This window comes from Phycomyces blakesleeanus (genome assembly GCF_001638985.1).
Source record: "Phycomyces blakesleeanus NRRL 1555(-) unplaced genomic scaffold PHYBLscaffold_2, whole genome shotgun sequence".
Taxonomy (NCBI): Eukaryota; Fungi; Mucoromycota; class Mucoromycetes; order Mucorales; family Phycomycetaceae; genus Phycomyces; species Phycomyces blakesleeanus.
The window spans coordinates 3,208,107-3,220,298 of NW_017265135.1; the positions used below are offsets into that span (position 1 = coordinate 3,208,107).

General features: G+C 36.5%; 6 protein-coding genes across 6 annotated transcripts; 4 read left to right on the forward strand and 2 right to left on the reverse strand.

Moving 5' to 3' along the window:
* Positions 1-399: 399 nt before the first annotated feature.
* On the forward strand, positions 400-1,820 carry PHYBLDRAFT_163130 (hypothetical protein; the record flags this gene model as incomplete). Its single annotated transcript, XM_018434735.1, has 5 exons — positions 400-549; positions 667-676; positions 777-947; positions 1,005-1,341; positions 1,388-1,820. The coding sequence occupies 5 exons, from the start codon at positions 400-402 to the stop codon at positions 1,818-1,820; spliced, it is 1,101 nt and encodes a 366-aa protein (XP_018298121.1).
* Positions 1,821-2,257: 437 nt separating this feature from the next.
* PHYBLDRAFT_59123 (hypothetical protein) lies at positions 2,258-3,134 on the reverse strand (the record flags this gene model as incomplete). Its single annotated transcript, XM_018440435.1, has 4 exons — positions 2,258-2,332; positions 2,613-2,894; positions 2,949-3,009; positions 3,040-3,134. The coding sequence occupies 4 exons, from the start codon at positions 3,132-3,134 to the stop codon at positions 2,258-2,260; spliced, it is 513 nt and encodes a 170-aa protein (XP_018298122.1).
* A 330-nt stretch (positions 3,135-3,464) lies between these two features.
* Positions 3,465-4,071, forward strand: PHYBLDRAFT_163132 (hypothetical protein; the record flags this gene model as incomplete). Its single annotated transcript, XM_018434736.1, has 3 exons — positions 3,465-3,637; positions 3,711-3,744; positions 3,805-4,071. The coding sequence occupies 3 exons, from the start codon at positions 3,465-3,467 to the stop codon at positions 4,069-4,071; spliced, it is 474 nt and encodes a 157-aa protein (XP_018298123.1).
* A 1,197-nt stretch (positions 4,072-5,268) lies between these two features.
* Positions 5,269-6,347, forward strand: PHYBLDRAFT_140098 (hypothetical protein; the record flags this gene model as incomplete). Its single annotated transcript, XM_018430330.1, has 3 exons — positions 5,269-5,325; positions 5,472-5,570; positions 5,643-6,347. 3 exons carry the CDS (start codon positions 5,269-5,271, stop codon positions 6,345-6,347), a joined length of 861 nt encoding a protein of 286 aa, XP_018298124.1.
* A 340-nt stretch (positions 6,348-6,687) lies between these two features.
* On the reverse strand, positions 6,688-7,797 carry PHYBLDRAFT_140099 (hypothetical protein; the record flags this gene model as incomplete). The annotated part of the gene is made up of 5 exons (XM_018430331.1): positions 6,688-6,774; positions 6,899-6,919; positions 7,122-7,436; positions 7,518-7,624; positions 7,683-7,797. 5 exons carry the CDS (start codon positions 7,795-7,797, stop codon positions 6,688-6,690), a joined length of 645 nt encoding a protein of 214 aa, XP_018298125.1.
* A 914-nt stretch (positions 7,798-8,711) lies between these two features.
* On the forward strand, positions 8,712-9,246 carry PHYBLDRAFT_59127 (hypothetical protein; the record flags this gene model as incomplete). Its single annotated transcript, XM_018440436.1, has 3 exons — positions 8,712-8,831; positions 8,902-9,083; positions 9,165-9,246. The coding sequence occupies 3 exons, from the start codon at positions 8,712-8,714 to the stop codon at positions 9,244-9,246; spliced, it is 384 nt and encodes a 127-aa protein (XP_018298126.1).
* Between the last annotated feature and the right edge of the window lie 2,946 nt (positions 9,247-12,192).

Consider the following 12,192-nt stretch of genomic DNA (forward strand, 5'->3'; position numbering starts at 1 on the left):
CTTCTTCCTAATATGTTTATAACTGACAATGAGAAAGCATTGCAAAATGCAATTACCTGTGTTTTCCCTGAGTCAAAGCAAGTCTTATGCTATAAGCATATAAAAGATAATTTCAAAAAAGACTTGCTACCGACGATGAAGGGAGAAGAGAGCAGTGAGAAGAGAGAGCTTTTGGAGACTTTGGCAGGGTTTCTTGACAAGATTGCTTTGAAGTGCGAGACGCCCAAAGAAGTGAAGAAAGAGACGGATGGGTACCTTGAGCTTGCAAAGGAGAATTGCAAGGATCAGGGGAAAACCGCCAGTAATTTCCTTGAAAGGTACATATAGAGCCATTGAACTTGACAAAAATGGCTTATTAATTATAAAAAATTGGTAATTTTTGTATAATTTACTAGAAAAATGAAAGACAAGGAGAACTGGGTAAACATGTATGTTTATAAATACCCTCACTTTGGAAATCATACCTCCAACCGTGCAGAAAGTGCACATGCTTCCCTCAAGCATTCTCTTGGTACCTCTTCTGGTAAATTGATGACAGTGACACTAAAAGTGAAAAAGTGGTATCAGGAACTGATAAGTTTGCATTATCTTATTTTATTCTATGTGCTAGTTGAATAAGTTCTCTAATTATAATTATCTGCTATAATATATTTGTATATTAAATAGGTTGATGATTGTAAATGCAGATTAATGACAGAGTGCCTCTGAGAGAGCACAGAAGTTGTGTGTGACAAAGTCAACAGAGCAAGACTAAATGTCATTTGCCAAAAAATTAGCCGCTTTGCAATGGACCAAATTAATCATACCTGAAAAATTGACCAAAGAGTGCAAATGCCTCTTACATTACAACTATCTCCTACCATGCTATCATACACTTGCTACTTTTAATACAATTCCAATCTCCCTAATTCCAAGACGCTGGAGAAAAGATTATCTAGAAGGAGAAGGTAATACATATAATAGTTATAACATTATTTTCTCATATAATATATAATTGTATATAGACCACTTGACAATTAACAACGTAGAACCAGTACCAGCAAACATTGCTAAAATAACAACTATATCGCCTCAATTTGATCACGATCTTGAGCTTGTTCATGAAGGCTTTCACAGTACACACAGCAAACAAGAACAAATAGATATACATAATTTAGTAAAAAACATACTAGAAAAAATGACCAAGCAGAAACTTGAGGATCTTAATGGTCCAACAATAGTGGAAGCTATCAAAGGCCGACCCAAAAATACAAAGTGTAAAATGATTGCATTAAAGCACTGCATTGAAGCTGAAAAAGAAAAAGATACAAAAAAAATTAAAATAGCAAAAGAACAAAAAAAGTGAGTATTCATTTATAATACATTACTTAAATCTATTTCACTCAAGTTTTGCTCTATTTTCTAGAAAACAAATATCCTCAACTCAAGAGCAAAAAGTCTTGCAAAATATCATCAATCTTGGCTTGCCAATCGATCACACAATATTAACAAATCTTACTATTGCTCCTAAACATATAACTGAAGTCTTTTCTCCCGAAGCAGATGGCAACTGTGGATATCAAGCAATAGCAATAGAGATATATCAGGACCAGGAGAAATGGTCTGAAGTTAAAGAAAATATGCTAGAAGCCTACTTAAAGTATCAGCATATATATTACCAGGGAAGAATGGAGAATGGCAACATGCCTGCATCCACAAACCCACTCATAATCAGTCTCAAAGACAAAAGATCACCCCTCCCACAGCAACATTGGTTCGGAACGATTGACCATCTACAACTTGTAGCAGATGGGTTCAATAGATCAGTAGCTGTATATTGAAACACTCCAAGAGAAACAGGCGACTATCTCTTCGTTCCATTAACTACCACACCAGAAAAATTCGAACCAATAATCATCATCTTGGACATCAACCACTTTCTCCTTGCGAAACGTAAACCTATCAGAAACTTCACTTGACCAAAAATAAATCCTTTCCACAAAGCCATAGTCAAAAGATATGGCCTAAGCGACAACTTGATCATGTATTAATTACTAAGGTATATATTTTGTATTTGAATTGGCATTGATAATATTAACATTGAATATTTTATTTTTGTAGTTTTTTTTTTATATATTTTATCTCTATTTATTTTTATATCAACTTTTATCTTTCTATCAATTTTTATCTCAATTGTCAACTTTTTTTATAATCAATATTTTTTGAAACTTTTACGAAATACTCAGATTTGACCCCCCAAAAAAATGGGATTGTTACACTAATCATCTCTGACGTCAGAGATGAAAATATTGTCCTCAAAATATTGTCCCGTCGTCTTGTCTGTAAGGATAGCCTTAATGTATGATTAATTATATAAATGTGTGTAGTTCCAATGAAGTATTAACATCGAAAGTAAATGTGTTTATGAGTTATAATTATGCTTATAATAATCCACTGGTGTATCCCATATTATGGTGATATCATCATATGAAATATAATCACTAGCATGCATGCTAAACCTGTGTGTTAAATAATAAAGTAATTGGTAGACATCTTTGACTGGAATAGCTGAGGCCTTATATTATTTCCTTCAGACTTATTCTCAATTACAGCAGTAGTCAATACTCATTTACAACAAAATCAATACCGCATTCTTTGAAAACACTAGCGTGATTGTCACAAACCCTCTTTTTGTCTACTTGAGAGATAGATTGCCAGCTAGAAGAAGGTCCCAGAGACTGAACAGAAGGAAGATGGGCAAGTTGGTCACATGCCAGATGTGTACAAGTTTGAAGTGTTGACTTGCTTTCCTTGGTTAGTTGGATTCCAAGATCTTTGACCATCATGTCATGAACATGCTTCGTAGTTATGCCTCGTATGTTGCCTATTGGTCTTGGAATGGGGCCAGTAGAAACCTATACTATCTAGAGTCAATACATAGAAATATAGTTATTTTATTAATTACTTACTTTAACAGAGGTTATGATAACTTGTTCTGGATCTTGAGGTACATTCAACTTGTTGCTCATGCTTGTTATTTCAATTTGCATTGCATCTTACTTTTCTTTCACTTCTCTTATGTCCTTGTGTAAGGCAACCAAGGTGTTATGTATGCCTTGAAGTAATTGTACAACTGTTTGATCTATATTGCTCATAATAAAAAAAGTTAGAAATACAGATTTGTTATAGAGAAAAGAGGAAAGGAAAAAAATTTTCAAGAGTTATTATTAGCTTTGTATTCATTGAACACATCTATTGGTTGTTTTCAATAAGAGCTATGATTAATATAGTAATTTTGTAATGATGGCATACATTATAAAGTCTACTCTTTTTAAGTCTACATCTGAATAATCCATGCCGTCATTGTTTAAAATAATTAAGTATAAAGATATGTATTCAGAAAGCAATTATATTTGCTCTTACTTATATATACAAGTACATTACCTCTTATTAAAAAATGAACTCAACCAGAAATACTTTCCCTCATGAATGCAGTGCTTGCCACACGCATCTCTCAAGCAAAGAAAAAGCTAGAAAATGCAAAGTCCAATGCCTGGATAAGTTGTTTGAAAGAGTTGACTGAGACAAATGTCCAATCCGTTTCTCTTTCTGGAGAAAATCACCATGGTTTGGATTTTACCAATGGTTCATCCGTAGAGTAAGCATATACATTATAATAAAACTATTAAATAAAACATATTAACCTTTGATTTAATTTAATAATTACATAGAGAAAACATCAACATGGTCATTGATGAGCCCATAGTAAGAAATATATATGTGTAAATGCATTCATTATACTAATTATTATTTACCTTATTAAAGTATGACTTTGATCAGGAGGTTTCTATGAACAATGACTCAACATTCATAGAGGCGGTTGAGGACGTTGAAAATGCTTCTTCCAAGCTGGTCTATGACTTTAGTACTCCTGCTCCTGTTCCTGGCTATGATGATGCTAAGAATCTCGAGTTTATGAAGATCGTCAAGGAGTTTGGCATTTCCCAGAAGGCCCATATTAGCCTTGCAAAACACTTTAACAATATTCTCAGCACGTCAAATGAGATTTTGTACAGAGCTTGCTCTCCTTAGCTTGGTACCAAGCTTCTTTCCCGCTTTCTCAGTGTTGAAGAGGATACATATCACGTCTGTCGCAATGGGTGCATGTTGTATAATGAAAATTAGCAAATAGAGTGTCCGCATTGTGACGAGGTTCATTACAAGGCCAGTGATGGAAGCCAAGACGCTGGCAAGAATTTGGTTCCTGTAAGCACAATGATACAGCTTCCTCTGGGTAAACAGCTTGCAGTTGCTTTGGCCAACGACCATACCAGGAAAGAGATGTTGTATTGCTACCACCATACACAGAAGGCTGATGGCAGCATTGCTGATGTCTTTGATGGACAGGCATACCAGTCGAAAAAACATCTTTTCTCAGGTGAAAACAACATTGCCATTTCGCTGTCTGTCAATGGGTTTGCTCCCCATAGTGTTCCAGGCTTGGTAACCATTGTCCACGTTACCAACCTCAACCTGCCCCCAATGATCTGCTACGAGTGCAGCCGTATGATCCAAGTTGCGATCATCCCTGGTCCCAAAGCACCCGCCAACTTCTGGTCATTCCTGGAGCCAATCATGAAAGAACTTCGGGTTCTCCGAGCCAGTGGAATGGTTGTGAAGACACCATATGGAGATATTTGTGCAAAAGTCCATGTACTGATGACAACTGGCGACATTCCAGCTCTGGGAAAGATGGCTTGTCATGTGGGCCATATGAGTAAGGATGGCTGCCGCATCTGCCACGTTGTGGGCCAATCTCCTGGTCATGGCCAATATTTCAGAATGACATCTACCATCACCATGCGCACACTGGAAAGCTTCAAGTACTTTGATGAGGTGGCATTATCAAGCAAAAAAGAGTTAACTGGCCAATCTCTCTTCTCATTACTGAATTCCTTCTCTGGTCCGTTCTTTTTTGCATTGGATGAAATGCATGGCATTTGTCATGGCATTGCCAAACAGGTCTGGGGGCTCGTGTGTGGCAAGTATGGAAAAGATCATCCTCTCTCTCTCCCTTGCAGCTCAAAAAGAAATTGGCACTGCCATGGTGTCCACTAGAAGAAGTATTCTAACGTCTTTCCACGGTGCTTAGATAAATGTCACAACAAGATCAGGGTACTTCTGAGCTGTGGACTGGGCTGACTTCCTCTTGTTTGTCATCCCCACGCTTGTGACAGAGCATGTCTGTGACCAAGCTACCTACAAAGCATTGCTTGATCTGATGCAGATATGCAACCTACTCATGAGCTGAGAGTTATCAGCAGAGGAACAAACCTTAATCAAAACGTAAGCTTTAATAATAATTAATATTATTGTTTTATAACTTGTGTTAACTTATCTTTTTTTTTAATAATCTTGTCACATGGAATATGTATCTGGAAGCCTTGCTAGCTAAAGGAGAGGTCCAGCTCAAGCTCTTTACAATCAACTAGCACCTCCTGCAGCACTATCCCATGATTATAGAAGGGTATGGCCCCCTCATAGCATATAGTACACGATCTGTCAAGAGGGCAATTAGGGAATACTCACAAGTAATGAAGAGTAATTCAGCAACTGGAATCAACACTGGCAGCATCATGCTTGACTTGACACATATTTGACAGATGAGAGTTGAAAATTCAACAACGACAACAGCAACAGCAACAGCAACAACTCTCCTTCAGTATGACAATCCCTCTGCTGGTTGGCCAATTGACCAAGAAGGTAGTAATGTTGGTACTGATTCTGACATTGAGTTCTGGGGGCCTTTGAGGAACAGAACAATTGTTGATAGTTTTGGAGGCATTTCTTGTCTTCCAGAGCTTCTTCAAAAGTTCTACGAATCAAAGGGAGAAGAGTGTAGTATGATTGAAGCAGCCATTAAAACAAGCCATAAGGCATTTGTAAATGGTTGTGTTATTGACTCTACACTCGACCATAATTGTGTAAGAGAGGCACATAACGTCAGACTTCAGGTTCAGGCTGATGAGAACCGCAACATTGGGCAGAGCTACTCTCCAATATATAAGGATTTCTTTGGGAAGATCGTCATTTTCTTTGAGCACAAGATCAATAACAAGAGGTGGCTGCTTGTCCTTGTCAATGTTTATGCAGTTCGTTTGGTAAATAGTATACCAGTCATCAACAATAGGCAAATGAAGCCAATGGTAGTTCACCTGGCAGATGTCAAAGAATTAGTTGGTTTGGTGAAGTCGGACGCGACTATAAACACAATAACAACAACAGCAACAACAGCAACAACATATGTAGTGTGGCCAGAGCTTAACCGCGGCCCAAAACTGTCACTTGGTTCTCTTGCAGACCTATAATTTGTTTTTTTTTCTTGTAATACATTATTTTTTTTCAAATTGTCTTAACATATTTTATCCTCCCAGCAAAAAGTTTAAATATTTTTCTCTATTTTACCTCTGACTTTTAATAGTGATCAATTGCAATCTACATTTACTAAAAATGTAAAATCTGTAGTTAAAATGTACTTTTGTCTATCAGGAGATTTAATTTTAGGTGGTCAATCTGCTTTTTGTCAACCTTTTCAAAAAACATAGATTTTCTTGTTTCATTTTGAATTTTTGGTGTTTTTTTAATTATTATAGGCCAAAAACAAAGTCACAAATGCAAGAAACCGCCCCTATTTGTCATAGTGATAGATCATGAACAGTATTGCAACAAGAGCATGTCAAAGATTTGGGTTGCGGTAGAGTGGGAGTTTGCAGATGTGGAGAAGTGCTTTAAGTACTGTAAGTACAGATATGCAATGAAGATCAGCAAATCAAACCATGTTAGAGTTTATCAGTTATCAACTATGTTAAAAAATTTGATACATTGTTTAAGATATAGTTCAGTATTGACCAGTTTCTACTTTAGGTTGCAACCACTCCAACTAGAGGAGTATATACAAAGGTTGAGATGAGAAAAGATAGATGGAAAAGACTTTGATGAGTATTTTGTACAGCCCTTATAAATGAACAAATATTATTTTTTTATTTGTTTTTGAGTACAAGCATTTCCGCCATTTTTTCAATATTAGAAATGATTTTGGACGTGGCGAATAGAATATGTTTCATGTCCTCTACATTCCCTACCATCTTTGTCTGGAACTCGGATTCCTCCTTCAAATACTTTTTGTATTCACCTTCTATTACAGCACTTTTGCTGCCACTTGGCTTGGTGGTAGGATCCATGACAGGCAAGATCTCGCCTGCAGCTGAACTCTTTCCCTTGCCCTTGCCCTTGTCATTGCTGCTTGTCTTACACCGGTACTCCAGCATCTTCTCCGTTCTTTTTCCCAATGCTGCATTAGAGTTCTCCTTCATCAACTGCTCTCCACTTTCTTTCCTCTTATACTTTTCAATCTCTGTAGCTTGGTTTCTGTCCTTTATCTTGTCATGTTCCTTTTTCTATATTCACAAAGTCATTTAAAGTTAATAATTGCTGTATAAGTTATACTAAAGTTATATGAAAAATATCTTTTCAATGACATCAAGTGCAGCTATTTCAATTGCACTTCTATGTCGGTTACTTTCTGAAGCTTTACTCTGTTCATACTCTCCAAACAAAGGCTTGTAGCTGTTGCTGATTCTCTTAACTGCACAGTGACAGGCATTATACTCTAGTGGTATATCATTCGGGGCACATGCGTTTACCCTTTTGATTATCCTGTCTCATGTTTTTGTGACAGCAGCTCTTGGGCAGGCTGGTAGGAAGAGATTCGCGTACTCTTGCATTAGTGCAAGCTCCTTGTCTGGAGTCCATTTTCATTGCTTTCCCTTTGGCTTGAAAGGGGGGTTGGTGCTTTTCTGATGGTTAAAAGCTTGTCTTTCTCAGCTTTTAGGTTGTACGGCTTAAATGTCAGCTTGTTGGGTGTAGTTGGAACCATGCTTGCTTATATGTAAGAGTACAGTAGAGGTAAAAGAAGAATATAAGTGAAGTAACTCAAGACGAACACTCTTATTTATACTGAACTCTGTGATGTATTATGTTAATAATTGATATCATGTCCAATATAATGAGTTTTAAAAAGAACTAATTTATGTTTCTGGTTGCCATTGTAATTCATGTTAGTCAAAGGCCTTCTTCTATATTTTATGTTATAGAATTTGAAAAATATGAGATGAATATGTCTCCAAGAATCCAGAGAATAAGGTTCAGCTTTAAAGGGAAGTGAAATATTGGGGTTACAATGTTTTCACAAATTTGGGAATTCACTTAGCCTATGCCTATGCTGATAGTTTAACGGCTTAGATAGCAAACTGACTAATATTTTATTTCAATGAAGCAATTTGTATTTCTACTATCTTAAAGGGATTTTGCTAGAAGTTACCAGGTATTGAAAACTTCTAGCAAAGTGTAGTATTTCTGAGAAGGAGTGAATTGGATTGGCTAGATTAGAATTCAGATTCTAGAAACGACATGCTCATGACAGTATCGTAACTCGTTTTATTTTTTTGGAAATAAAAAATGGGATCCTCCAATGAAATGTCTTTATTTTTACTCCAAAATTTCCAAATATGGTAGTAGCGAGTTGATTAAACTGAAAGTCGAGCTGAGAATACTATTGATTCTGCTGGAACTTTCTAGTATTATCAACTCGCAAGTTGAAATTACTGGTTTGCCCACAGTTTGATTAACTTTTAAAATTAAATTTTTCTTTTTCTTTCAAAAACTTATTTATTATGTTGCCCTTGCCTACTAATATCACTGCTTTTAAGAGACGCTTTGTTAATGAGCATGATTTGGAAGAACTAGAGCATTTAATTGAGCAACAAGAAGCTGAGATTTCTAGTGGAATTCAAGTATAAACAAAACAGACAATAGATTATATGCAAAAAAATGCACACCAATATTAACAATATATCTTTATAGCCTACTAGTATTGCTGCAATTTCTGAAGAGGTGCCTAAGAAAGCTCGTAGGGGTCAACCATCAAAAAGGATTATGCTGGTTGAAAATTCAACAGCTGTGTTGTGGGGAGAAAATAAAGCAAAATATAATATAGACAAAAGAATTCGTGAGAACTTGTGTAGGTTGTTTATTTCAAAAGAAAAGTAAAGAATGATAAAATTCGATTGTCTTTCTATACGGAACTATCTACTGATATTTATATGTTTTTCTAATTTGTAATTCAGTGTGTGCTTAAGTAATCTTTATCACGATGAGTCATCTTCCAGGAGTATTGTTTTTCTGAAAAGATCCGGAAAGACCAATTGATATGATACTTCTCCAGTCAGATCAGTCCAAGAGTTTTGGTAAAGAAGAGCATTTATGCTATTGGTAGTATTTTAGTATTCCGACCCAGATACTCGGGTAATGTTTCATAATATTAGATAGTTGTAGTTGTAGTCTCTCAATTAAGTATTTGTATAATAAAAGAAATATGTAGATGAAATATAATGATGCCATATATATAATGTATATGTATTTGTATATCCCATGTCATAGTGATAATAATAAATAATCAATTATGTGTATGATGATCTGTGTGTTAGATAATATCATAAAGGGAGATCCGTTTGACTGGAATAGCTGAGGATATTATTTTATCCTTCAGTCTTACTCTCAGATTCAGCAGTAATCAATACTCATTCACAACAAGCTGAATCGTTCAGTTCAGCCAATTTGTCTACTTCTGTTGGCTCAAATGCCTTTGTTGCTCTTCAAAGTAGCTCGTCAATCAATGTGTCTGAGTTTGAGCTTGCACTTAAGGCTTTGCCAATGAAAGTATGTGCCAGCACTGCTGCAATTTACAGAATGCCCTTAGAACATTGGAAGGTATGTCTCAACTCAATAGAATAAGAATCTATATTGTATTGATTGTATTCATTTTTTAATGTTACTTAAATTGAAGGTCTTTTGTGAGAAAAAACCGACACAGATATCCTGTTGATTTTCAGTATCCATACACTGTTGGGCCTACTGAATTTGTTATTGCTTTCTTCAAAGAATTTGTTTTCAAGCAAATGTATATGAAAAGTGTTTCAGTAGAGACTGATGTTAAAACACAAATTGGCTTAAGAACAGAAGATAACGAAGAAAGACAATTGACTTTGCTCCAAAGTAATACAAAATTGCATGAAATACATAAAAAAAATCCGTCAATTATACTTAATCATCAACCCATTTTTATAGTTGCTGAGAATGCTCCTTCTAACAAGAACGGTAGTAAGAAAGTTATCGAAGTTCCTTTAGGTATTGAATCTGTCAATCAATACAAGAAAGTCTTGATGTTCTTGCACAAATTCCAGTCCGAGTGCCGAGAAGTTGGATGGCCATCTCCAAAGAAGACTAAAGAAGTGATCGAATTGATCAAGAAGTATGAACACAACCTTGTTTACGACCAAGTACAAACAAACGTAGATAGAGCAGCCCATTGTGTGATTGGGGACTCTTATAAGTCTGGCGAACTTATAAGAATCCTGAAGAGCCTTTGGACTTCTGACAGCAAATCAGGCTTGCGTGAGATGTTTTCTATCTCTTCCCACCACCATATGCTACTTAGAGATCAGGATTTGAGAAATTTAAACTTTGCAGATTGCTTTTGCACGATCATTCTAAAGAAACAGCACAAAGGAATGCAACAGGCTCTTGCTTTGGTTTTTAGTCTAGACAAGAGCAAGACTCTGAAGGAAGGAGAAGTCAAATTTGCATGTGCTATGCGCCATGAAAACGTATTCAGATGTTCTTTTGGTGCATTTGCCTTTTTTATGTTCAGTTTGCTTCAAGTAGGTTGGTCAGCTAAAAAAAGGGACTTTTTTAAAATAATTTCTAACTTTCTTGATAAAAATTATAGACCAGTGGTGACTTCTTGAACGAAGACAGATGGCAGAACTGGAAGGTATTACGTGGATGTACCAGCCCTGAGAAGAGTTTAACTGGCGCTTCTCAATGGAAAACTGCAAAAAAGACACTTGCAGATGAAGAGATATATACCACACGAGTAACGCATGGTGGCCGTCATGCTGGGTCAATGGAAGCTGAGGGCTTAGAGATACCTTTTGATCTGATCAAGTGAGGAGGAGGATAGAAGGATCGACTTGGTCATTTGGAGACCCATTACTTGGGTAAACTCCCATCTCCTTTTGCCAGAGGTATGGCTGGCTTTTGGGAAAAGTCTTTCTCACTAGCAAGAAATGGCGTGTCACCGCCAATGGAATTACAAAAGATGGTATTTCCTTGGATCGAAGACTATTTTGGTGTTGGTAATGCAGAGTGGGTAGCTGTCTGTGAGAAGGAGATGAATGAAGTCGATGAGAACGAGGATGAGGATGAAAACATCATAAATTTGGAGATAGATGAAGAAGCAGATTCCGTAGAATTCGTGGAGGAAGATGGAAGATTGCAGTCGAAAGAAAAAAAGAGAAAAGGAAAGCAAAGAGCAACTCAAAGCAGTATCAATACAGCAAAGCACGGATTTTTACAACTCTTGATACGATGCAGAAGAATAATCTTACAAGATACAGCCATTTACTTGTATTTGAACAAAGAAAACAAGCACATCAATACAAGAAACCTTCTGTTCTCAAGTAACAGCTTCAGAATGTTCCAAGAGGATATTGTAGCTGCCATTACCAGCCCTTCCATTGATAGACTAGAAGAGTATGAAAGCCTTGTTCCTAACATTGTTGATATAAACAAAGAGGTAGCCAACAGAGCGACAGAAGTAAATCATCAGATCATACGATTGCAGCAACAACAAGACAGCTGATTTGAGAAAAATGAAAATTCTTTCAATAACTTCATTGAACAAAGTAACCAGCAGAATTGGCTTCTGATGAACACGACACAGCAACTGGCTATGGACATAAAAATCCTCATGATCCAGCAATAGTGTTTAAATTCACAAATGCAATTACTCATGGTTACCAACAATGCTTCTCAAAGCGTAAATACCAATGCCAGCTTGTCTCAACTGCCTATCTTTCCTGTTCTTTCTACTACTCATTCAACGTCACCTTTTCCTTTCTCTACCTCTGCTCCTTTTACTCCTCCACCTACTCAGCAACCAATTGCTATAAGTGCTGCCCCACCTTCACTCAATTCAAATAGACACCCCATTGTTTTGTCGAAGCCCAAAGCCAAGAAAAAGGCTACATGGGTTAGCTACGAGCCTAGCAATTAAAAATACTCTTTTTTAAAGGCCGTGATATATACACTACC